Consider the following 25,012-nt stretch of genomic DNA (forward strand, 5'->3'; position numbering starts at 1 on the left):
TTGGCCTAGTTATATTTTATGTTGTTTTGTTTCTTTTAAATTTTCACGATGTTGTGTTGCCACATTGTTTCCACAATTCGCCTAAATGACTCTTGTTTATGAATATAAAGGCGTGACAAATAAGCCAAGCTGGGTCGCCTGAGAGAGGCTGTATGATGTTGAAAGACCCGAAACACCCGAGGACCTCAGGAAACATCACTGATGATGTGTCCTAGTGCATCCTAGGATGTATCTTCAAATCATTCAAATCATAACTTTCATTAAACCCACAAAGGCCATTGTGTCCCTAGGTCTACTCTGTATTTTCTATCTGTTTTCTTTTCTGTTGCCTCTAAGCTTTATATTTTTGAGATCATGTTCCTTTAATACACATTATTCATTATCAAAGGAAAACGTTGTCTTTTCTCATAACAGTACGAATCCCCCATATTTCCCTAATGGACTAAACAAGGCACTGTCTGCATGCATCACTGCAATTCAAGCCTCGATCCAAATCACACCAATTTATTTGGATGCAAAAGCTGTATTATGCAAAGAAAAGCAACACCACAGGATGCATATTTACAAGAAACAATGCATGTTAGTAATCAGACATTGGCATGGACAATGAAAACAAATACTACTGTACATGACATTTGATGTACTGTTCAAGAGCAAGAGAAGGGGAAAGATAAATCAAGGGATGGATGTGCTTCCACAATAGGAAGATGTTTCAATCAAAGATGACATGTAAGTCATCCGCCAAACTTACGCTATAACCAAAAAAACAGTGACAATCGGTATACTACAACCTCGTGTGACGGTGCCATCAAAACACGGAAGCACTAAAAGTCACTGAATAGTGTGTTTTGGAACATTGGACATGCTTTATTTCAGAACTTTTCACAATTTATTTAAACATCTCACATATACAAAATAGGTACAATAAACTTTGTGGTGTTGTTTTTTGAGAGAGAGAGAGAGAGAGAGAGAGAGAGAGAGAGAGAGAGAGAGAGAGAGAGAGAGAGAGAGAGAGAGAGAGAGAGAGCGAGAGTGAGAGAGGGCGCCTGAAGAAAAAAAAACCATTCAGATTTGGGTAAAATTTGTGATTTCAGTATGAACACTGGGTGTGGGAAGATTTGAAAGCCTGACCGGAAAAAAAAAACCTGCTAGACAATTTGGAAATAAAATTAGAAACAAAACAAAAACAAAAACAAGCAAAACCAGACAGACATCAGATTTAGGAACAGTCCACCTGCTTAAAACGGGGTTGTATCGGGGGGGGGGGGACGGGACCTGTACAAGACTCCTCAAAGGTCAATACAAAGTAATACAGTGAACAAGTGGTTTCGCTCCACAGCTGCATATTAGCACCATAGATCTCTGCTTCAAGTAATTGAGCACCTTTTCCGATACGGGACAAAGCTTGAAGCCTTAACACTCGTAACATCTCGGTTGCGGACCCCAGGTTTTGTCAATAGTATTTTCTTTAAGTACAGGCATGAGGTAGTTTAAACCTTTTTTTCTTTTATTCATGGAGATTGTGGTTTTAAACCTCCTCTTTGGAAGATATACAAAGACCACAAAGTGATGCATACTTTCAGCGTTTTTATTACACTTCTTTTATTTTTTACAAAATGATGACATGATGTCCCACAACAAGGTGTTTTCCCGCGTCCCTTTGGGTTGCTGTATTAATTTGCATTGCACAAACGCTCCGCTCAGTCCGATCAGTCCACTCCGATAGTTGCCCAGCTTAAGCAAGTGGATGCGCAGAGAGTACTCAGCATTCAGTATAAAAAAAACAACATTGAAAGAAGGGCAGGGATTTTCGTTTTTCTTTCTTTCTCTCTTTTTTGGTGTTAATTTATCATGAGTCTATTTATTTGAAACAGACTGGGCCAATGTCCAAACCAAACTCCTGATCAGCTCCACCAATGTCCAAAGGTGCAATGTCGAGGATGGGCAGGCGAGATGGTTTATTTGTTCTGTACTCAATGACTGTCTTGCTCCACTCACCGGTGTGTCTCTGCGGTGGGAGACAAAAAGGGAGAGAATGTGTTTCAGAAAAACGCACTGCGGCAACACAAGGACAACACATCCCATCACCAAGAGATAAAGACAGGTCATTCTGGGTAACTGCATGCAAGCAAGTATTTCATCTTATCAAATAAAAGAAGTATTCGAATATATTTCTGCCTGCATTACTTCTTTTACTTCCCCCCATATTATACAGTAATAGTCTCCATATATGCATTCAATGTGACGATGGCTGCAAAATCTCCATATTAGCATACATAATAAACCCATGAATGTACATAACCTTCGACTATATGACAAGACCGCTGCTCTCACTTCTATAATGTGTAATATTCATGTTGCCAAAGAAAGCATGCAAAAGCATAACCTTGAATCAACCAGAGAGTCGTCGACCCTCGTGGGTGACAAAGGCGACTAGAGTATGGAAGGGAATCAGTGACAGGCAAAAGAAAGCGGATACTTACAGTGCAGCCGTCCTCCAGCACGGAGAAGGTGAAGCGGCTGTTGCCCTCAGCCCTCAGCTCCACATCGTTGGAGCCCTGGAGCACCACAGCCTTCTTCAGGTTGCCGCTCTCATTATCCATGTAGGCCACGCTGTTCTTGCAGTGGTAGGTGATGTTCTGGCTAGCCTGGTTGGACAGCAGGCGCATGAAAGCCAGCTGGGTGGCCATGCTCTGGGGGCTGAGGGTCTCATCGTTGTAGGTAAACTGCAGGGAGGAGAAGATAGATATTCTTTATTGTCCTATGAGAGGATATTTGTTTTCACCTTTTGAATAGAGCCTCCTACATGCATGCATACTATACATATCACACGACATACATAGAGAACATGATCAACGCTTAATGTCGGGCAAAAAACAGCAATCAGGTTTAACTTTTCCCTTGAATGCAGCATAATAACATACTCATTTATGTTTTATATAGTTGTAAATGACTCATATTTTGTTTTTTTTATACATTTATCTGTCATTACTGAAAATTGTCTCAAAAACTCTGCAGAAGTGGTTTATTCGTCATTAATTCATCATGAGTTGGCCTTTGAGTGACAAGTACAACTCAAATGATGGGCGGGTTTGATATTTTGATGCTTTGATCCGATTGGCTGTATGTAAATGAGTGTGTCTGACGACATCATGAGTGAACTGGAGGGGCGCTCTTTTAAAAAGGAAAAACACCCTGGCTCTGGGTGTATTTTATGAAATTATATTGCTAACTGAGGAGAACATAAGCTGATAAACATGTTTCTTAAATCTTTCAGTTATAAAAAAAACCCCTCTTTGTGGTTTACAATTCAAAGTACCATTTGCTTTTTTTTTTTTACATGGTGCTGATTCATGCTCACCTCAGTTCCACCGTTGATGGTCTCTCCGAACCATACGTGCTTCTTGTTCTGGGTGCTTCTGAACCAGTTCTTGCGGGCAATGCTCTCAGGGTGGGCGTAGATGCAGGTCTCACGAGTGGAGAAGTCACAGAAGACCTTGATGGCATCCATGGTGCAGCCCTGGTTGGGGTCGATCCAGTAGAATCCTATACGGACAGAAAGATGAAACAGTCAGGTAAAAAAAAAAAAAAGTTAATTTATTCAAACTAAATGAGGTCTTGATAAAAAAAGAGACAAGTTTGAGTAGTTGAGTAAAATGCCATAATGTCAATGACAATGCATGTGAGCTCTAAGAGACATCCAAACTTTCTCATAATTACTGATCAAATTTTGATTGACCCCCTTGTTCATTTCTGTGGGCCCTAGTTTCCTATTATAGGCTTTTTAGATGCAAAGCAACTTGTGAACTTGGCTTCTAACTCACCCACAAACTGACATTTAGTTTCAAGTTCAGCTGTGCCATCTGGGCGACGTTAAAGATTTTATTTTTTTGTTCCTTTTGATTAAGATTATAATCCTCATTAGCAAGAAAATTGTCAAAATATATTTTTTCTGCACCCCCAGCCCTATTCTCTTTTAGCTGCTCCCTTGTATTTTATCATGTTTGTCCATGGTACGTGTTCTTATTTCTGTTGCTAGACAAAACATTATCAATGGAACTAGTGAGAGCTGTTAGCTACTTCACCATATATATCCCAAGCACCGCTGAAAATGCCCATAGCTTACCGCTGCTCCAGTCGGGATGGCTGAGCCTGATGTCACGGCATGTGCGGGCAGGGTTCTTCCTGGATCCCTCGGGAGTGAGCAGGTTCTCGATCTGAGTGTTGAGGGACTTGATGGTGGCATCCACCTCATAATCCTTGGCTCTCAGAGCAGGCTGGTCAGCTCTGTAATCATCGTATCCACCAGAGACGTCGTATCCGCCACCAGCGGGGCCGGGAGGTCCTGGAAGACCAGGAATTCCAGGGGGACCCTAAATTCATTGACACACAAGTGTATAAGATAAGCCGATTGAAGTCACTGTTGCAGATCGACATTTTTTTAGAAGGTCCCTTGATAGTAGAGATGGTATTGCTACTGTGTTAAACTATAAACCTGACTATCTTACAAAATAAAGAGGGTTTAAAAGGGCTTGTATGAAGTCTATTGATTCTACTAATGGTGAACAGGACTTTATGTACCTTGTGCAGTGAAAGGGGGGGATTGGTGTCAGATATAAAGATGGAAACAGGTAATTTAAGCTATCATTGTTTCTAGGTGTAAAGAGATGAAGAGAATGAAGAGATGCTCACAGCGGCTCCAACGTATCCAGAGGGTCCACGAGCACCGGGAGCACCAATAGTACCATGGGCACCAGCTCTACCATCCTTGCCAGGGGGTCCGTGGGGTCCAGCAGGGCCCTAAGGAAGACAATATGGAATACAAAACAGTCAAATGTTTGTGTTTTAAGCTAAATCCTGGCTCAGGAGAGTATCTGGCTGCTAGAAATATCTTTTATTTTTTACTTTTTAACCTGTGCGCATTTGTGAGATCATGCTTTGCACAAGTAAAGTGGCCAATATCTGTGTTCAGTCCAGATTTGATAAGTTTGTGTGTGTGTGTGTGTGTGTGTGTGTAGAGGTGTGATTCAACATAATACAATGGAACATCAGTTTCTGACATAGTGCAAGAAATTATTCCTCTAACTTGGGATGAGTTTTGCTATATTTCTTCTAATGTTTAAGATTGGATAGAGGATAGCCCAGCTTCCCAAGAGTATCTCTGGATACAGGTGACACAACACAGAAGCTATATTAGCCTATTGCAGGTGATAAAGTTTTCTACTCACTCTAGGTCCAGAAGGTCCAGCAAGTCCAGCAGATCCAGTGTCACCAGAGGGACCCTGTGGGGAGAGGAATACTATCAACAAACTACATCAAGACAATCCACAGGGACCTATTCGCACAGCATCAACTGTGTTTGTGTTTTCCCCATATTCCTACAACAACATATAACATAACCAAGGCAGCAGTAGAGTTCTCTTTTGAACAGTAGCTGCTTGACATAAATGAAATAGCAATATGATTATAGAAACACCAGTGTCTATTTTCCATTGGTGTGTAAGTGAAGTTCACGGAGCACCACAGTATTTTCAGTATCTATCCGTGCTACGGCATGTCCAGTGTGTGTGTAACACAAGTGTCTGCAGGCACTCACACTAGGTCCGGGCATTCCCTGCAGACCACCATGTCCACGAAGACCCTTCATGCCTCTCTCTCCCTTCTCTCCAGCACCTCCCTTCTCACCACGGGGTCCAGCAGGTCCCTACATTACACATGCATGCACATTATCAGAATTTTTATTGAACTTGATGAAATCAGAGGCTGTGATCCACAGCAAAGTGAGGTTGGTTTTATCTATGATGACATGGATGGATACAATAACAGGTTGAGGAATGATGAATGATACTTTTAGATTATGAATCGGTCCTATGCCCTGTGTTGATTAAATGATTGTGTAGCTTGTGTCATTGTAAATTGTTGTACTTACAGAACCGCCTCTGGCTCCGGCAGCTCCAGCGGGACCAGCTGCGCCTACAGCGCCCTACAGCAGGAGGAAAGACAAGAAGGAATGGATGAATGAAAAAGAGAGTGAAATATTATACTGCTAAAAGAAAAGAAACTAATATATAATCTTGGAAAAGTGTTGACACACATATCGACACGCCAAAAAGGTAAGCAACATAAAAGTGCCTTGTGATAGTGTGAATTAACAGGAAGTTAATTTAAATATCTTCCTCATAATTGCATTGTGCAAATATCATTGATAATCTAAATGGCAACTGAATTGATGTAGGGGCTCATAGATCCATATTGAGCTGGTTGGGAATTCTACTCACAGACTCTCCACGGTTTCCAGGTCTTCCAACAGCACCAGAAGGTCCAGCAGGTCCGGGGGCGCCAGCCAGTCCCATGAGACCAGCGGAACCAGGCTCACCACGGTCACCCTGTCAGCATGGAGGCAAAAAGCACAGGTCAGACCATAGCGAGTACGTGTGTGTGTTCCTTCGATTGGCTTTACAGTGAGACAGAAGACCGTACCTTGAATCCAGCAGCACCGGGACGGCCGGGAGGTCCATCGTTACCAGGGTTTCCCTGTGGATTATAAATAGTATTACAACTGAGTGTTGCAAAATCAGGACTGACACAGCCATCCACCAACCAGTGCCAAGCAATCATCTCTACTTCCTCTGACATCCAAAAGTGTTGATACGAGTAAAAAAAGCTGAGCTCATCTTAAAAGTTTATTGGACACAGTAACAGTAGCTAAGGAAGGTGGAACTTGGGTAAGCTTTGCTGTCAGTTACCACAATGGTTACCAAAGTAATGCTTTACTAGTTTACCATACTAGGGCCTGAGCTACTGTGTCAACATGGCTTCTTCAACATAAAGAAGACTACAAACTCTGAAAAGGGTTTTTGATTTTATTTTACATTTGCCCCTAGTTCAAGGTTCTAAACATAAGAAGCTAAACACTGCAGAATAGGTTTTCTTGACGTAGATTTTTAAAAGTGTTGTAATGACGGATATGTCCTGGGGCCCTCTCTTGGTAACTCAGGGATATTACAGGTCACATTACAGGTCATTTTACATACCACATTATAGGTCATGGGCGAACAGTCAGCCATCATGGTGAACGCTTACCTCACGTCCAGCCTCTCCCTGGGATCCGGTCATACCAGGCATGCCAATGTTGCCAGGTGGTCCACGGGCTCCAGAGGAACCAGCAGGGCCCACTCTACCAGCCTCTCCCTGTCAAGTGCAGATCACAGGGTCACATACACTGACTTTACATGAAGATGGCAATTCACTAAAATTGACTACTTTTATTATTTGAAACATTTCAGAGGTCAAGTGTATAATTATTATTCATGATATTTTCAGTGAGCTTTGCCTCAAAATTTCAATGAATTTCATATATGCATTTAATTTGGTGCATTGCAAAACGCATGGCTTTCATGCATTTCCACTGAAAGCTTTATGGATGTGTTTCACTTTTGATCATTTTTGGTATTGATGTTTTTGAGTCTCAGCATCATACTGTGAGAGATCAGGGCCCTCAGAGTCTCTATAGGTAACGGGACCAGTGCACTTGCTGGCGGTGAAATGATCATAAGACAAGTTAACACACAAGTGCACTAGTTTTCAAATACATATACTGCACACGAATGTGAATATCAGCACTCACCAGAGCACCAGCACCACCAGGCACACCACGATCTCCTCTAGCTCCAGGCAGACCAACGAATCCCTGAGATCCGAGCTGACCCTGAGGTCCAGGAGAACCAGGAGCACCCTAAACACACACAGAAGAGAATCAGGCATGGATCCTCAGGGGTATATGCACACCATGTAGATACAAAATCAACTGTTTCCAGAAACTCTTTGGAAAACTAGAATCCAAAAATAGATGATTTTTGAACAAGCTATAACTTACAATAGCACCAGCATCTCCACTAGGTCCCTTCTCTCCAGCAAGACCAGCTGGTCCGACCATACCCTGCTCTCCAGTGGGACCAGCGGGGCCAACATCACCACGGAGTCCACGAGGACCATCTTTGCCAGCGGGACCACCAGGGCCAGGGGGGCCAACAATACCCTTTGAGAGGAAGAGGAGAGTAAGAGTTATTGTATATATAAAAAAAGAGGAATGTGTGTGTGATGTTGGTGTATTTGTGTGTTTTGGTGGATGATTCAAGTGATGTTTAAGGTGAGTGTTTGTGTGCTGGGTAACCAATTCATCATCAAAAAACCCTGTTTCTTAGATTTGCAGGGTAAAGACATTGATCATACTCAACATCAAGGTTTCTTTAGGTATTAAACTGTCATGCCATGTAGCGATGAAGAGTGCACATGACTATATATGTGTATGAATGGTATTTGTGAAAGGTATTTGTGTGTGTGTGTGTGTGTGTGTGTGTGTGTGTGTGTGGGGTATTTATTGATCATTGGAAACATAGAATCAATACTCACAGAGGGACCACCAGCACCAACTCTGCCAGCAACACCAGGGAAACCAGTCAAACCCTGACATCAAAAATAAAAAGTCAAAGGTTAGAGGTCATCTGTCATCTGGTGTGTGTGTGTTTCTATATACATGAAATAAAATATATATAATAATAACAAAAATAATGACAAAATAACCTTAGTACAGCCCAGGTATGATTTGTTGCTGATTTTAGTAAAACGTTTACACTTCTAATTCTTACTGATTGATCCCACCATCAGCTACTACATCAGATGGTTTGATGTGCTTTTGATGACTTTTACTTGAAGGCCAGATCTGGGATCTGGGAATGACTCTTGAGCATGTTGAGTTTAACAGGCAGGGCTAATGGCGGCTCTCCTTCTCCACACATTAATATATGAATAAAAGTGTGTTGTGTGACTGACTTTGCTTTTGGAATTGAGGAAAAAAACTGTATGTTTATGCAGCTATCTTTTTAAAGTGTATTTCTTTGTGTATGAATTAGAGCACACTTACAGCAGGGCCGGTATCACCACGAGCACCAGGGGGTCCAGCAGGGCCAGAAGGACCCTAGGTAAATAGAGAAAGACAAATCAATTAAGACCACTTCTTTCTTAGCAATTCCAGTTCAGATGTTCTCTCACTTAATTTTTCACATACATCGTCGATGTTTTTTTCATCACAATCACCATCAGATCCTAGTGATTCTATATGTAATTTCAGCGCAGCGTTAACTCATTGCTAATTGTCTCCCATTGCCATTCCAATCCTACCATGAGGTTTTCCATTTGCTGTCTAAAGTACAGTTCTGCAGCTGTTTAAGTCAAACAGTGAGTAATACTATATCAAACTCTTATCCCATAATAATAATAATAATAGTAATAATCATTACATTTATATAGCGCTTTTCTAGACACCCAAAGCGCTTCACATTGAAGGGTGTAACTCACTTCAACCACCACAGATGTGTAGCACCCACCTGGGTGATGCACGGCAGCCATTTTGTGCCAGAATGCTCACCACACATCAGCTTGAGGTGGAGAGGGAGGAATCATTGAGCCAATTACATGGGGGGATGGTTAGGTGGCCAGATGGAGAGAGCCAGGTTGGGAATTTTGCCAGGACACCGGGGAACCCCCTACTCTTTGCAATAAGTGCCATGGGATCTTTAATGACCACTGTGAGTCAGGACCTCGGTTTAACGTCTCATCCGAAGGATGGAATGGTATGGTCTGCTGCGTAGGGTGTGAATGTGTGTGTATAGCACTAACAGCGGGTCCAGACTGTCCAGCGGCTCCAACAGGGCCAGAAGCTCCAACGTCTCCCTTTCCTCCGGCAGGTCCACGCTCTCCTCTGGCTCCGGGCTGGCCATCAGCACCCTGCAGGAAGAGACAATGGGGATGATGGGTCAGTGCGTGTTTGTGTGTGTGTTTTAGAGAGTAGTTTTGGCACGCGATATAATTAAGCGTGAGTGAATATGCTTGTAATACTGGTATATCAGTACTTGGACGGTTTAAGTATATGGTATATTGGTTGTTTATGGACTTACAGGGGGTCCAGCAAATCCGGGGGCTCCAGCAGGTCCAACTTCTCCACGCTCACCCTGATGAGAATAAGCAGTTGGTCAGAGAGAAAGCATTGTATCTACCCAATCTGAATTCAGACTACCACAAATTTAAAAATTCTTGTAGGCCTTTTCACAAGTGGTTTAATATTCATAAGTCAATAAATTTGCAAGAAGTTTGGGTTGAAAAATGTTTTTTTTGGGTTTTTTTTTGTATGAAAGATGTAATTCAGGACAACTTACAGGGGCTCCACGAGCTCCGGCGGGGCCGTTAGGTCCGAAGGCACCAGTCTCACCCTGGAGGAGAAAACAATAAGTGAGGATTATCGAAGCATGAAACATCAATATTAAGTTGTGACAGTTTGTGTGTGTGCATCAGTGGTTAATTGATCAACCATCCATCCATCTGCTGGTCTATCAGTCGATCCACTCGTCCATCCATCTTTACCCATTGTTTAACAAAAAGAGCTAAACTTGTCATAATCAGGGTTGGGTCAGTTCATTCGGGACACTTTTAAACTAAGAGGAAATCCAATCTAAAAACACTTAAGGTGAGTGATGTGAATGAGTATTAGTGACTGCTGTGTCATGTTAATCCATTGTTACTGTTGGACTTCTACTTTTATCTGGCAATCAAGAAAGTTAATTCCAATTTTTTAAGAAGCTTCTGCATCCCCTAATATTGTCCATTAGTTTTTCCTTTTTTCATTGCCAGGGTGAATAGTTTTCAGTGAGCTTTTTGATATGCAGTACTACAAAATAGCCAGTAGGTGGCTGTTGGGGGCACCAGTTTGCAATTAAATAGCAAATGGATATATCTAAATATACATAGTATATGTGTTCATAAAAGAGTCATAATGCTGTCATACAAAGTGTCATACCAGTCTTTAATAGTGATTGGCCTTTAAACAAAACTATGAAAACTTCTGTCAATGGTTTACCATAGGCCACTGGTCTCGCAGTGCCTTACCATGTATAATGTCACTGCCATCCATTTTTAAGTAAAAAAAAAAAAAAGCCCTTTGGCATTTGTCTCAGCATACAAGACATACATTGTAAAAACCTACATTTTGCTCTGTTTATTTATCTATTTATTTATTACTGGCTTTGCAGTGGAAAATGATGTACACTGCTTACCTTGTCACCATTGGCACCAGCAGGTCCAGGGGGTCCACCAGGTCCGGGCATACCCTGGAAAGAGAGCAAGGAGATGACCAAAAATCCCAGGTTCTGACTAATATAATAAAGATACTGGGTGGGATGGGTGCATTTTTTTCTATGTAGTGTGTCCGGGAGGATCAGAGAGATTGGCTTACACGGGCACCATCTCTTCCACCATTGCCGTCGGGTCCTCTGTGTCCAGCCTCTCCCTATGGATGAAAGAGAGGGAGAGAAGAGAGAGAAATTGAATAATGGGGAAGGAGCATGCAGAGAGACAAGGATACAAAAAGAAACAGATTCTCATCAATAAAAATGGAGTCTAGAGGGTTATGGGTGTGACAGCTTGTCAGATGTGACACAAAAGAATTGAGAAGTTACGTCATCAACTGTTCGTTGCTCAAGGTTTGCTGACTACGACCATATCAGCAACTGAGCTCATCTTGTATTTTTCATATTATAAATCTATGGGATAAGCTACTGATGATATATAGTGGGTGGTATATTCAGGCACATACTGTACCTTCTCTCCCTTGCCTCCAGGAGTACCAGCTGCTCCGCGCTCACCGGGCATGCCACTGGGGCCTTGGTGTCCAGGACTACCAGCGGCTCCAGCAGGGCCAGGCTCTCCCTGGAAACAGATAAAAAAAATATGGTTCCTCTTTGTCATCTAACTCAAACAAACTCAATGATCAATTCGGCATTGCCTTATTGAGGAAGCCCACAGTGTATAATGCTGCTGTATTTAGTTGGGTATACCATCTTGGCTGTAAGTATATGCGATGAACCTCAATGAAATCATATTCATCTGTATGTCAGTCTGTGACTTACAGTATTTTTTGATACATATCTAATGGTACAATTGTCTGTACCCAATATTCTCTCCAGCCATTTATTTGTACCTGTGTGAATGCTTCATGTGTTTGAGTTAAAGCTATATCTGCTGCCAGGTATAATCACATCACAAGCATATCTTACCTTGCCACCATCGGGGCCAGGGGTTCCGGCAGGTCCACGGCCTCCAATGGATCCCTGAGGGCCAGCAGATCCAGCAACACCGGGATTACCACGCTCTCCCTGTTGAACACACACACACACACACACACACATTTAGAGAAATGTTCATGGCTAGCCCCAAAAACAGAACCAAAGCTACCTCACAAGCTAACAGACAATTACTCTTTGACATTTAGGGCAATCTGATAAGGTTAAGATGGCTACATTGTCACGAAGCACTTATATGTAATGAATATGATTATCGAGTATGCTGCGCTATAGTATGTGTGTTGAAAAGCTGAGAAAAGGCTTGGGATGAAACGTGGGCTGACCTTGACACCACCAGGTCCAGCAATTCCTGAATCTCCGGGGATACCCTGTGAAGAAACAACACGATAGTTAGAGATATAAAACAATTAAATATTAACGTTGTGCATTTTCTATGAAATTAAAAACAAAACTGAAAAATTGAAACCCAGGATATATAATTTTATTGTACAATGTTTCATACTACGGTATGAGTGTGTATGTGTTTGAGTGTATGTGTGCATATGTTTGTTTATTTACACTCATGAGGATCAAATGTCTTCATAAGGATAATAACATTATGAACCACCCACCCAGTGGCGACGTTTTGTTGGACCTCACAAGGAAAAGGGTTATTTCTGGGCAAGGGGTTAGGTTTATGGCAAGGGTTACAATTGGGGTTATGTTTAGGCTTAGGACTTGTGTTAAAGTTAGGCATCAAAAATAGGCTTAGGGTTAAGGTTAAATTTTGGTTATTTCTGTTTTTTGTTTTTTTGTTTTTGTTCATTTTAGGGTTAAGGTTTGGGTTATGGCTGTGATGGACTGGCGGCCTGTCCAGGGTGTCGCCCCGCCTGCCACCCAATTACTGCTAAGATAGGCTCCAGCATCCTGCGACCCCATTTGGGATAAGCGGCTTGGATAATGGATAGATGGATGGGTTGGGTTGGGTTATGGTTGGGGTAAGGGTTAGTGCTGGGGAAAGGATTTTGACCCTTACATAATTTTTTTTGTTCCCATGAGGATACATAAACAAACGTGTGTGTGTGTGTGGGGGGGCACTCTCATATATTACTTACTCTGTCTCCAGGTTTGCCACCCTCTCCAGCAGGTCCAGCAGGGCCAGGCAGACCCTGTTGATATCAAGCCATTAACAGGAGCACACATGAAATCAATAACAGTATTTTGACAACCACAAAAAAGAGTTTTCCTGATGCTGATCAGCATCTTTCCTGACAAAACAGGGTAAGTTCAGAAGCTTCTCTAACGTAACCAACATTACTGGCTATAGCAAAATATAGCAATTTGATAATATTTCTTGGCACTTCCCCAAATAGAAAGTAAGGGACTGAACACTGATTGCAACCGTATGAATTCAATGCATTTTGCTGAGAAAATGGTACACTAGGTGAAAATTTCTAAAACACATTTATCAAGTAAATGCCTTTCAAGGACTTAGAAAACATGACAACGCTGCACTCAATAACAAAAAAGAATGATAATCATGATTCATGCTATGTAAGTAAGAATGACAGAAAAAACACATAGTGGACGAAATTCCTCCGGATTAAAAATGCCCTAATTTTCCACTGAAAACTGTCACAAAGGGTCAGTCCGCACCTGGAAACCAGGGGCTCCAGCAGATCCTTGCTCTCCCTTTTCACCAGAATTACCCTGTATGGAGACAGATTAAGCACCAAATATTAGCACCTATGAAGAAATAACCAATCTTCTGTCATATTTTACAACTGAACATTCATTGTTTGATCGTTCGTTGGTGACAAAGTTGTTTTGGAATAGACGTGCAACAGGATTTAAAGCCAAAACCCTCACATTGTAAACCAAACATTTATCGATAAGTCAAAGGGTAATTTGCCCAATAGGAAGTTTAGGCTTTAAACATGTCTGCCATATCTATTCGTGTACATTAGGTTACTTACAACAACTCCAATGGCTCCAGCAGCTCCATTGTTGCCATCAGCACCAGGGGATCCCTAAACAAAGACAGACAGGCACACATTTGCACAAGGTAACATAAGAAATGGTTCGTTAGAGGACATAAAATGAATGGTGATGTTGGTTTCTTTACCCTTACAAAGCCTTAAACATGAATCACATTATCACCCACTGGAAACACTTGCTATGCTTCATTTGAGTGAGACTTACTCTCAGTCCAGTGGGGCCGGTGGGTCCCTTCTCTCCAGGCTTGCCAGCCTCACCCTGGAGGAAAAAGAGAAGAGGAAAAGAGAGGACACGTCAGGAACATTTTATAATAGGCTGTATTAAAGTCATAGGAATGGTTGGAATATCTTCAGTGGATGGAAAGTTAAGGGACAGGTATTATAAAGTCACTTAGGGATAATGACACATTTAATGAAAATATAGCCACAATGTGCTCTCTCACACATTATAGGCCCCCATTTTTGGCCAGATCTCTTGACTCTTTAGACATGGATGAGGCAGAATATAGGTCGACTTATTAATGTGCTGGTTCAAGTTGTGTCTATCCCTGATTCTGCTGGTACTTACAGAAGGTCCTTTGGGTCCGGGGAAGCCAATGTTTCCGGGCTGGCCTCTGGGTCCAGTTGGGCCAGGAGGACCAGTGCGGCCATCTTGTCCAGCGGGGCCCTGGATGAGGAAACATAAAATACAGAGAGAACCCCATTACATTTCATAATGCCATTAAATTTTAGCAAAAATTATCAGAATAATTAGAGAATGTGGACCATTAAAGCCTCCGGAGTCTTTAAAGGTAGATTATACTCACACTAGCTCCCTCCTTTCCTGGGGGTCCAGCGCTTCCAGGGCTTCCTGGGAGACCCTGCGTAGATTAAATACTGGTCAGTCATCTTTTTGTGCTACCTTGATGCCTCTGTTACAGGTGATGTTTGGGTTACTGATGGCAGCAGGTTCCGCTCCTCAAAAATGGGACTGAGTCTTGATGTCCTCATTTCATCAGTACAACTCACTGATTCACTTTAAATAATTGCATTCCAGTTCAGGTTAGGATCTAATTCTCAGGACCCCGCTAAAGTTATGACAACACCACCTCTCTTGATGATAGCTCAGCTTTTTTTAAACACGTCAACTGTGCAATTGTCACAGATCTTCTAATGAGATCTCATAAGTGTGTACTACTAGAAATACACCAAGTGTACTTAAAAAAAACTATGAGAGCTCAGAAGAAACATGTTTCTGGTCTCACGGACTAATTTTTCGATTGGAGTCCCCTTTTGTTTGTATTATAACACAGCACATATTTTTTTTTTTTAGTAATTCTATACTCATTATAATTTAGACTATGCTAAGAGTTCATTTGATGACAATATTCATTCACTCCAATGTCCACAGAACATATGATGTGCAAATATCTAATTGGGGTAGAATTTCAATTTCAATAATAGATGTCCTTTTACATACAAATATTCCTTGATTAAGATATATCACACAGCACCATTAACCCAAAGTGGATGGAAAAGATGGGATGGCGGTTTTACAAAGGGTTGCTTTTGTCAATTTGTTTAACATGGCAGATGATATCCCTTTGCATCCACCATTAAATTATCAAAACTAAACTCAAACTACTCACAGGAACGTCTTGGTGACTGATAAAGATAAGAATCAATAATGAATCATTGTTAGACTCACTCTGGCACCAGTCAGACCAGGCTCGCCAGCACGGCCGGCATCTCCAGGGGTTCCACGAGCGCCGCCTGGGCCGGTGGCACCACGAGGACCGGGCATACCCTGGGAGAGGCACGCAAAAAGGCAGAAAAGGAGGGAAATGATGAGACAGTTTTAGCAAACTAAAATGAAGTTGAACACAATTTATGACATGTTGAAGTAAAATTGAAGCAGCTACATGTAAACCTCCCTTGTTTAAGGGCTTTTAACACAATACAAATTTCACAAGATAGCTCTAATGGTTGTGGGTATACAGTCATGTGCTTATGCAGGTCTTTCAAATTTAGATTTTGATCTGTAACATGATGAGATCTTTTTTTGGACACTTACAATGGGGCCAGTTCTTCCCTCAGGACCAGGCAGGCCACGGGTGCCGGCAGCTCCCTATAGAGGACACACAGTCAAGAGCATAAACAGACAAACTGAACGATGTGGATCTGTATGCATATGTGTTTGAGCAGGACGCCTCCACCAGAGATGGTGTAGAGGTACTCACTCTTGCTCCACGGAGACCAGAGGGGCCGGTGGCACCGAGCTCTCCAGTGGGTCCTCTCTTGCCCTCCTCACCCTGAGGTCCAGGGGGTCCCTGAGGTCCAGAGTGTCCCTGGGGAAGGCAACAGAGAAGTTGAGTCACATCTCATGAAACTAAGTTATATATTATATTATATTATATTAGAATAAAAAAGTAGAGTAGGTAAATACAGTTGCGATGTGATCAAAACTTACAGGCTCTCCCTTGATACCAGCATCACCCTTCATACCAGCGGCACCGGGATCTCCCTAAATGAGCAGATAAAAAGATTTCCTTGACAAGATGAAAAACTGCGACTTGTGTACTTGCATATGAGTGTGTGATGTATGTGTGCATGTTACCTGTCTTTGCTATATAGATGTGTTTTAACAGTAAAAGTTATGTTTGGGGGTGTTTGTGTATGTGGGCCTACCCCTTTCGCATGTGACCTTGCATGTGCAAGGTCATTACATGTGTAGCTGCATAACTGTGTGCATACAGGTGTGTTGAATAAGTCTACTTGAATGTATTTGGGTGGATGTGTTTCCTATGTACTCACAGAAAGGCCTCTAGGTCCAGAAGCACCCTGGGGGCCCTGTGGTCCAGGTCCTCCTCTGGGTCCGGGGAAACCAGGGGCTCCAGCAACACCAGAGACACCCTACACAACATCGACAGCTCACCTTGAGTCAACAGCCTAACTTAGTACATCCTATTCATTAATTCAATGCCTTGACAATGATCTCTTTTGAATTTCAGTTCCTTTGTTTTTTAAAATTTCAATCAGCATGTAATAGAAATATTCAAATAAACAAAATAGAATATTCTTTATCACTGAAATGAGGTCAATCGTTTTTTTCAGTTGAGACTGTGCCTCACAGATGAGATAAATAACCCGTTTGTGTGGATGTGTTTTAAAGTTTGCTATGATCTGATTAACCTTTGTGTGACTCTAAATGACCTCTGACCTATTCATCTCTGGTGACTGTTATACTTACAGCAGCTCCCTTAGCTCCATTCAGGCCATTGGCACCAGGGTTACCCTTGGGGAAAGAACAAGAAAATAGGAAATCTTATCAAAATAGATTATAAAAAATGGGGGGCATACTAATAAAAGGTCCATGCCTTACCATGAAAATGACCATGTTTGATTATTTAGGTGATCAACAAGTGAAATTTAATTTCTGTAAAAAAACGCAAAAAATTTGAATTTTTGAATATAATTTGTAGGGGACGTAGATATTTTTAGGATGCTTTTGCTTTTGGAACTCAAAAACAACAAGAATTGACCAGACAGTGTACCTGCCTTGGAAAGGGTACCTAGAACACAACACTTAAATTACAAAGGCACAGGTGTGCAGCCATACTGATTTGCAGGTAATCCAACGGATTTGTGCCATAATATGCAGAATTGGGTCAAACACTCCTATTCGATGGACTCACTTATTATTCGGGGATTAATTGATGTTGCACAGTATGAGAGCATATTTTATGGCCTTATAAGTAAACCTGTTCATCTTACCATTCACATAGACTAAAGCATACGTACAAATAATAATAATAATGACAATAATAATGATAATAATAATAATATTAATAAAAATCTTTATTTGTATAGCACCAAAGTAACAATTAGAAATGACAAATAACAGCTGATCCATGCCTGGTCACAAATGAATGGTGGCTGGTATGTCTGAGCAGCAACATCTTTATATACTCACAGCAGGACCAACGGGGCCAACAGCGCCATTGGGACCAGGCTCTCCTCTAGATCCCTGTGGTCCAGATGGGCCAGAGGCTCCAGCTCCTCCAATCTCTCCCTGTTGCACACCAGAAAGAGCTACAGTCACACAAGGTGCCATCATCACAACAGACTGCTGGCCAACAGTGCTTCAAAGTATCAAGGAAAGTATAATGTGAAACTTACTATTGTATGTACTAGTTTGTGTTTGAATTATCTAGGTATGATTTCGAAGTGATCGGTTTTCTATATTTGCTTTCTTGGTATTATTCCTCATTCAAATATAGTGTCTATAATCGCGATATGCATGCTATAACTGCAAAAATGGGTTAGCAATCCCCCTGGGGATACTATGTGATAAACCAATGGATGGATACAGACTGGACTCATAAATAGTAACCGGCTAAGTGTGCCATGAGGCTAATCTTAATTCGTAACACATCTCATGAGAAGATGGACACTGCTGTATCTACATGGTTAGAAGAATTTTCTCATTCTGTGACCATTTTGAGGGAAGTTTAAAAAAAACTCCTTCAAAAGGTTGACGGAGAGGTAAGTGCTGCAGGATGTGACATCACACTTACTTTGGGGCCAGGAGCACCGGGGAAACCTGGGGGACCAGCAGCACCAAGAGGACCCTGATAAGTAAAAGGTAAACAGAAGACATGACATCAGGAAGAATATTGTAAGGGTCAAAGTTCACCTCTAATGCTCAAAGTTTGGTGAAATACAGTTTCACTGAGATCAGAGGAGAGGTACTCCAGCTCAATCATTGAGATGGGCTGGATCATCAAACACAGATTAGGCCGGAAGAATAGTCCTCGATGGAGATAATTGAAATTGTCCATTTCTTTCTTATAATCATTATCAATTTTTCAGGGTTTTCAGTGCATGACAAACAGAAATGATCTCCATATATTGACTCGACCTGTCGGGGCTTTTTGAGCTCCCAAGTCAAAGAGGGTCAGCCTAAAGGGCAATACTCACAGCGGGACCAGCGGGTCCAACATTTCCATCAGCACCACGAGCACCAGCAGGGCCAGAAGGGCCAGCACGACCTCTCTCACCAGGCAGACCACGGGATCCCTAAACAGAAAGCGAACAAAAAAAAATAAAAAAGCAGGATTGATCCCCAAGTGTCTTTCAAATAAAGACAATAACATAATAAATGGATTTAAAAATTGATTAAATGTCATCCATCACATTTGCAATCAATTCATGATGCAACCAGACTATGACAATGATTGTACTCTCTAATGTTATAATGTGACAAATGACATTGGTTCAAATTTGTGATCACAGCTAACAGTGATGAAAATCCAGGTGAGAAGGATTTAGTATCCAGATAATGTGTGTAAATTAATTAAATTTTGCACATGAATTCACTTTTGTAAAAAAACCAAAAACCAAAACAAAACAAAAAAACTCCCAAACAAACATAAACTTACAGCCATTCCAGGACTTCCAGGGGCTCCGTGGGCACCATTCTCACCCTATAGAAGAGGCAACGGGGCAGTTAGGGTGATGATGTATGTTGAGGTCAAAGGTCAGAGGTTTGTTTAGACTAAACAGCAATGGTTGCTTGCCTGGAATACTCCAAGTACAACATAGAAAATGGTCTAATAAAAATGTGTGTGTGTGTGTTTGTGCTCACGCATGCTCATTAGTGTATTGTGCTAAGGTAGCAATATCTGTACCCACAAGTGATTTTGAATCTAAGAACTATCTCTGACAGTAGCATTGTTTCTGCAAACACAATCTATAAACATTAGGGAAGTTTCAATGTCCATACCTACAGCTTCTGAATTGGACCAAAAACAAATGTGTACTAATAACTTCATGTGAGTAGGCATTAGAGTAAAAAGAGCTTATGGGAAACTGGGATCACGTGTAAATTAAAGGATGAATGGGAAACGTTTTTTGATTCAATCATGCACAAATATGGCTATGACATAAGTGAGCATTAGTGCCACCTTACCTTGGCACCAGCGGCACCAGGCTCTCCCTTGCGTCCATCCAGACCAGTGTAACCCTGGAGCAAAGAGAGAGACATTAGGAGGACTCTGTAATTTAAAAAGGTAGTCCCCAACAGACATCATATGAGGGTTACTTGGCAGTAAGAATGAGCAGTCCACTAAAAATGAACGTAAGCTCAACATATAGAGAAAGGGCAGACCAGGGGCACAGTGAGAAGGTAAGGATCCATGCTGGTTGCTTTCAAAGGAGAATATGGGAATAAACTTAAGTAGTTTACATGTTGGATCTCGATATTAAGAATTCATGGGAGAGGAGACACTGCAAGTCTCATGTAGTAAGCAGACCAAGAATGATTCTCTGTGTTAAAAGATGATTTCATTTTGAATGTAAATGTCAATCTGATTCTCAGGGACGACATGTCAAACAACCAAATCAGCCATTCCCATGTCTCCATGCTCGGGATATTACTTTGTACTGCCAATTTCAAGAAAGGTACCAGCAGCAGGAGATGTCCCTCAGTTCAGATGGATGTATGAACCATTTTTGTTCATGGGAGCCATATTACACTTCCTTATGGCTAAGCCCCTCTTCAGGAAACAGGAAGTAGGGAACACACAGGAAGTTGAATGCAGGAAGTGGATAGTCCAGAGGGGATTGCGGTCCACTAAAAATTAAATCCAGTGGTGTTCACAATGGCATATTGCTCCCAAAACATTTCAGTCCATATTTTCTCATAAAACCAGGTTTAGCCCTTCCTCTGTTGTAATCTGGTTTTGAAGGCCCTCCGCTGTTTGCTCCGGGCTAGTGTGGCCCAGGTGTTAGTAGAGAAAAGATGGGGTGTACTTCATGTTGCCCAGAGTTCAAAACTCACTCTGTGTCCCTTCATTCCAGGAAGTCCAGGGGTCCCGGGGAATCCGCGAGCACCCTGCAGGTGTAAATAAAGAGAGAGAGAGAGAGAGAGAGAGAGAGAGAGAGAGAGAGAGAGAGAGAGAGAGAGAGAGAGAGAGAGAGAGAGAGATCATGATTATTAAGACATATCTCATGCTTCGAATATGACTGTTATTGGAATATATTTCACTTGTTCATTTTTCTCACTGGCTTTGGATTTGTAGGATATAGAGTATTTGGCGTTTTGGTAGCAGTAACTCACCTGAGCACCAGGGGTTCCTCTGTCACCAGGCTTACCAGGTCTGCCATTATTACCCTATATGTCAACAAAGACACCTTTTAACATCTGATTTTGAGAATTATAGCACTGTAAAAAGGAACATGTACTGTAACAACAGAACATTTCTGAATTTAATGACTCTATGAAGGTGACAAGGAAAAAAAGATGAGTATTGTAAAACATGTAAGGAACGGTAGAGCACAAAACTTTCATAGGAACACAAATGTTTACTTACATCCTCACCAGCTTTGCCAGGGGGTCCAGGGGGTCCACGGGCACCAACGGGGCCCTTGGGAAAGAAAATGATGATGAATGGTCTTCATAGATGACAAATCATCAAAATCATCTAGTTAGCATCATCTGAATGCAACCGATCTGAACTGCCCCCACTGCCTCCCGATCCCAAACTAACCACAACCACAACTTGAAAAGGACTGGGGTTCAATTCAAATACAGTGTGAAGCTGAATCGTTTAAATAATGATATTTATTTATTATGCAGGATGATCTTACAGTCTGTCCAGGCTCTCCGGGCTCACCAGCATGTCCGGTATGTCCCTGAGGTCCCTGTTAAGGAATAAAAAAACATAACAATCAGCCATGATATAAACATAGTGGTTGTAATATAAATTGTATGTCTCTGACAGTTAACTGGAGAATTATAGCATGATGTGATCCATTGATCAGACAACCTAAAAAGTGCAAGGGTAACTATATGTATGTATATTTTTACTTACAGGTGTGCCAGGAGGTCCGGGTGGGCCTCTAGGTCCCATCAGTCCCTGAAGAAGAAATAATATAATCACACAGTTAACAAAAAAATCAATCATCAACAGCTCACACATCATGAGTAAAGTCTTTCTAGGACACTTTGTCATTGCAAGTGTAAGGGAAATAAAAGCATCAAGCACTGAAACTCAAAGTCTTCCTGGTTTAGAATGTTGGCTCAGCAAAATATGACCATGACATCACCTTAGACTTGAGTTATTTATCAGTGTGTAGTAGGAGTGGAGACAGGTCTAAGTCAAAAAAAGGGTGAGTGACATTCCATGCCCAGTGAGTCAGTATGTTCTTACAGCGCCATAATTGGAGCTGCATGTAATATATATCATCCATCTGGGTCAGGTGTATAATGCTGCAAACAACGCCAACTGATGTATGTAGTCTAAAGCGCACATGTATGTGTGTGTGTGTGTGTGTGTGTGTTTGCGCGCAGGTAGGTCGCCCATACCATGGGTCCAGGGCCGGGATCAGGGGCTTTGGCGCCATCGTACTGAGCAGCAAAGTTCTGTCAAACAGAAAAAAGAATATCTTATTGGTGATACTACTAACTTATAAATCGATTCAGTAAAAGAATATTGTAAGTGCAGTGACCTAAGTCAAATAAATAGACCAATGGCATTGTGCATGACTTAAAACTGCATGTTGTGCATAACTCCATGACTAAAATAACCAGCTATATAATGCCCTCTTCTGACAAAGAAGTATTATATATTTAGACATCATTAGATGTGCAGCCTTTTAGAGGAAAATTAGAGCAGGGCATTTGTTTGACGCTTCACTGGACTTCAAAGAAGTTCTGTAAAACTTAAGCCATTAAAACAACCCTGTAATAGTCGTGTATAAACCACCCCAGAGGCCAGTATTAAGCAGATTGGAGGTCATAGGGTCAAAGGAGTAAAGGTCAAAGTTCACAAGGTTTGGCCATCTTTCGTTGAATAATGAGGTCAGTGGATCTCGTGGACTGAAATAGGGATGTGCTTTATGGTAGAGGTTGGTTCCCGTCGATGCAGAGAACGGTCAACTGAGCATGCGCAAGTACTCGTTGCCTCCATTGTTTGGGTAGGTTAAGGTTAGGGTTAGGGTTAAAGTTAGCTAATGAGACGTAGAGTAGGGGTGGATCTTCCTAGAATCCTAGCGCCTGGATGCTACGCGGGGCGTGTCGGAGGCATGGTAGAGGCATTTCGCGCCTGCTCAGTTGACCGTTCTCTACCCCATTTCCGTTCTCTACATCGATGGGAACTAGCCTCTACCGTGCTTTATGGTGTCATCCAGTCTGACACAACCGAAAAAGCAACCGTAACCCCCCTCACTGCTGAGACCCTGGCCTATATCCCCGTATGTACCAAATGGGGGTGTTAAATGAAGAGCCGGGTTAAATGGATAAATTACACTAGGCAGACTGTGTTTTTCAGCCCCCCCCCGCCGCACGTGATGTTGATGCGTTGTCTTAATCCATTGTACATCCTTGTTGCTTGTGATGGTGTTTTTGTGGCCGCTGTAGAAGAATCATCCTCGGTATCTGTCAAAGTTGCGACCCGCTGCTGCTCTACTGCTAACGTAACTTTGGGGCTAAAATCACATCTGCCCGTGAGTCTTCGGGAGCGGGGGTCTTGCAGTCAGTAATAAAGGCTAGCTTGCGGGGTTTGAAACTGCAGGGCCCGAGAGAAACTTATAAAGCACCCCTCTGCCGTGTCCTTTCCTCCTATTCATTTTTCTTTTTCTTTTCTTTTTTTGTTGTTGCGTGTGTGCTTTGCGGCACCCGAAACCATACCGAAAAGCCGCCAGCCTCGCTGGTAAGCATGAACTCCACTGAACCGGAAATACTTTCCCCCGCACATTAGTGCTAATGTTGTCGAAGTTAAAAAATAAACAAACAATTATTAACGTTGAAATAAAGTTTTAGATCATATTTTATATGTTAAACATTATTCATTACATTATTAAATAAAATGTAATTAGTACTATTTAATGAATATTTAATGTAGGCAGTTGACGTTCTTCACGCCTCTGTGTGGCCCCCTAGTGGCGACGAGGCGCTAGGCATGTGTCTAAAATACCTGCGCGTAGATCCGGCCCAGGTTAAATACATACCTCAAAAATACATACGCTCAAGTTTATTGTTGATATGGTTTACTTTTCATTGCACTGTCTCATAAACTGTAGTGCACACACTTTGATATTATCTGAGTAAAGACAGCAGACTTACTCCTCCGAGTCCAGGGGGACCAGGGGGGCCAGAGGGGCCAGGGATTCCAGGTTGTCCAGGTTTTCCGTCACGGCCTTTAGGACCCTGTAAAACATGAAAAATGTAGTCAGCAGACGTCATTGTTAAGCGGAGAGTTATGGAGTAGTGAGAGCTGCTATCATAAAGTGAACTCTGCTTGACTGGCTATACCTGGAAAGGTTATATCTCATCACTTTTCAGTGTCCACTGAAAACTCAGCAAACCTTTCATGTTGTTGTTAAATTAAAGTAAACACAATCTGCATTTTAAAATGCAATCTGTATTTCATTTAACATGTAATATGCATGACATTCATGCCAGCAACTGTGGTGTTACTATCAATAATTCAAGTATTTTTTCATAGAAGGACTCAATTTAACATTTGAATTAACAGGAGACATAATGAATTATGGGACATTGCCTATAATAGCCATTCTTGTTGCAAATAATGCCTTCATCACTGAGGATGTAGGGCGGCGGGTCATGTAAATGCGGTAGGGGTGGGCGTGGCCTATTGTAGTTGACGGGTCAAATTACGTCACCAAATGCAACGTCAACAATGCAACACTCACGGGCCACATCAAAGTTCACTCAAACAACAAATACAGCATAAAACTAGTTCTTCACTTTTCACCCAAAAGACAATGAAATCCCACTCAGACTTACCCTGTCACCTCGAGCCCCTTGGTTTCCTCGGGGTCCCTATAGTGGAAAAACCACTCAGTCAGACCACAACATAAAGCAGACGGCTCTGCTCACAGCTTCAAACACTTATCAGT

At 41.9% G+C, this 25,012-nt stretch overlaps 1 protein-coding gene across 1 annotated transcript in view; it reads right to left on the minus strand.

The window, feature by feature from the left end:
- Window positions 1-958: 958 nt before the first annotated feature.
- Window positions 959-25,012, minus strand: part of col1a2 (collagen, type I, alpha 2) — a 61,601-nt gene continuing 37,547 nt past the window's right edge. Inside the window, exons 7-54 of the mRNA XM_056297989.1 lie at window positions 24,900-24,935; window positions 24,216-24,299; window positions 22,458-22,514; window positions 21,964-22,008; window positions 21,740-21,793; window positions 21,463-21,516; window positions 21,210-21,263; window positions 20,931-20,984; window positions 20,061-20,114; window positions 19,531-19,575; window positions 19,070-19,168; window positions 18,667-18,720; window positions 18,063-18,161; window positions 17,340-17,384; window positions 16,904-17,002; window positions 16,560-16,613; window positions 16,330-16,437; window positions 16,164-16,217; window positions 15,798-15,896; window positions 14,917-14,970; window positions 14,679-14,777; window positions 14,316-14,369; window positions 14,090-14,143; window positions 13,770-13,823; window positions 13,229-13,282; window positions 12,458-12,502; window positions 12,108-12,206; window positions 11,653-11,760; window positions 11,288-11,341; window positions 11,109-11,162; window positions 10,215-10,268; window positions 9,957-10,010; window positions 9,679-9,786; window positions 8,924-8,977; window positions 8,413-8,466; window positions 7,877-8,038; window positions 7,628-7,735; window positions 7,084-7,191; window positions 6,481-6,534; window positions 6,279-6,386; window positions 5,930-5,983; window positions 5,597-5,704; window positions 5,229-5,282; window positions 4,693-4,800; window positions 4,127-4,373; window positions 3,362-3,546; window positions 2,484-2,726; window positions 959-2,008 (exon numbers count right to left, since the gene is read on the minus strand). Of these exons, the coding sequence (XP_056153964.1) occupies window positions 1,862-2,008; window positions 2,484-2,726; window positions 3,362-3,546; window positions 4,127-4,373; window positions 4,693-4,800; window positions 5,229-5,282; window positions 5,597-5,704; window positions 5,930-5,983; window positions 6,279-6,386; window positions 6,481-6,534; window positions 7,084-7,191; window positions 7,628-7,735; window positions 7,877-8,038; window positions 8,413-8,466; window positions 8,924-8,977; window positions 9,679-9,786; window positions 9,957-10,010; window positions 10,215-10,268; window positions 11,109-11,162; window positions 11,288-11,341; window positions 11,653-11,760; window positions 12,108-12,206; window positions 12,458-12,502; window positions 13,229-13,282; window positions 13,770-13,823; window positions 14,090-14,143; window positions 14,316-14,369; window positions 14,679-14,777; window positions 14,917-14,970; window positions 15,798-15,896; window positions 16,164-16,217; window positions 16,330-16,437; window positions 16,560-16,613; window positions 16,904-17,002; window positions 17,340-17,384; window positions 18,063-18,161; window positions 18,667-18,720; window positions 19,070-19,168; window positions 19,531-19,575; window positions 20,061-20,114; window positions 20,931-20,984; window positions 21,210-21,263; window positions 21,463-21,516; window positions 21,740-21,793; window positions 21,964-22,008; window positions 22,458-22,514; window positions 24,216-24,299; window positions 24,900-24,935 (3,987 nt within the window). The 3' untranslated portion in view covers window positions 959-1,861. The remainder of the gene's footprint in view (window positions 2,009-2,483; window positions 2,727-3,361; window positions 3,547-4,126; window positions 4,374-4,692; window positions 4,801-5,228; window positions 5,283-5,596; window positions 5,705-5,929; window positions 5,984-6,278; window positions 6,387-6,480; window positions 6,535-7,083; window positions 7,192-7,627; window positions 7,736-7,876; window positions 8,039-8,412; window positions 8,467-8,923; window positions 8,978-9,678; window positions 9,787-9,956; window positions 10,011-10,214; window positions 10,269-11,108; window positions 11,163-11,287; window positions 11,342-11,652; window positions 11,761-12,107; window positions 12,207-12,457; window positions 12,503-13,228; window positions 13,283-13,769; window positions 13,824-14,089; window positions 14,144-14,315; window positions 14,370-14,678; window positions 14,778-14,916; window positions 14,971-15,797; window positions 15,897-16,163; window positions 16,218-16,329; window positions 16,438-16,559; window positions 16,614-16,903; window positions 17,003-17,339; window positions 17,385-18,062; window positions 18,162-18,666; window positions 18,721-19,069; window positions 19,169-19,530; window positions 19,576-20,060; window positions 20,115-20,930; window positions 20,985-21,209; window positions 21,264-21,462; window positions 21,517-21,739; window positions 21,794-21,963; window positions 22,009-22,457; window positions 22,515-24,215; window positions 24,300-24,899; window positions 24,936-25,012) is intronic.

This window comes from Lampris incognitus, chromosome 18 (assembly GCF_029633865.1).
Source record: "Lampris incognitus isolate fLamInc1 chromosome 18, fLamInc1.hap2, whole genome shotgun sequence".
In the NCBI taxonomy this organism is placed as follows: Eukaryota; Metazoa; Chordata; class Actinopteri; order Lampriformes; family Lampridae; genus Lampris; species Lampris incognitus.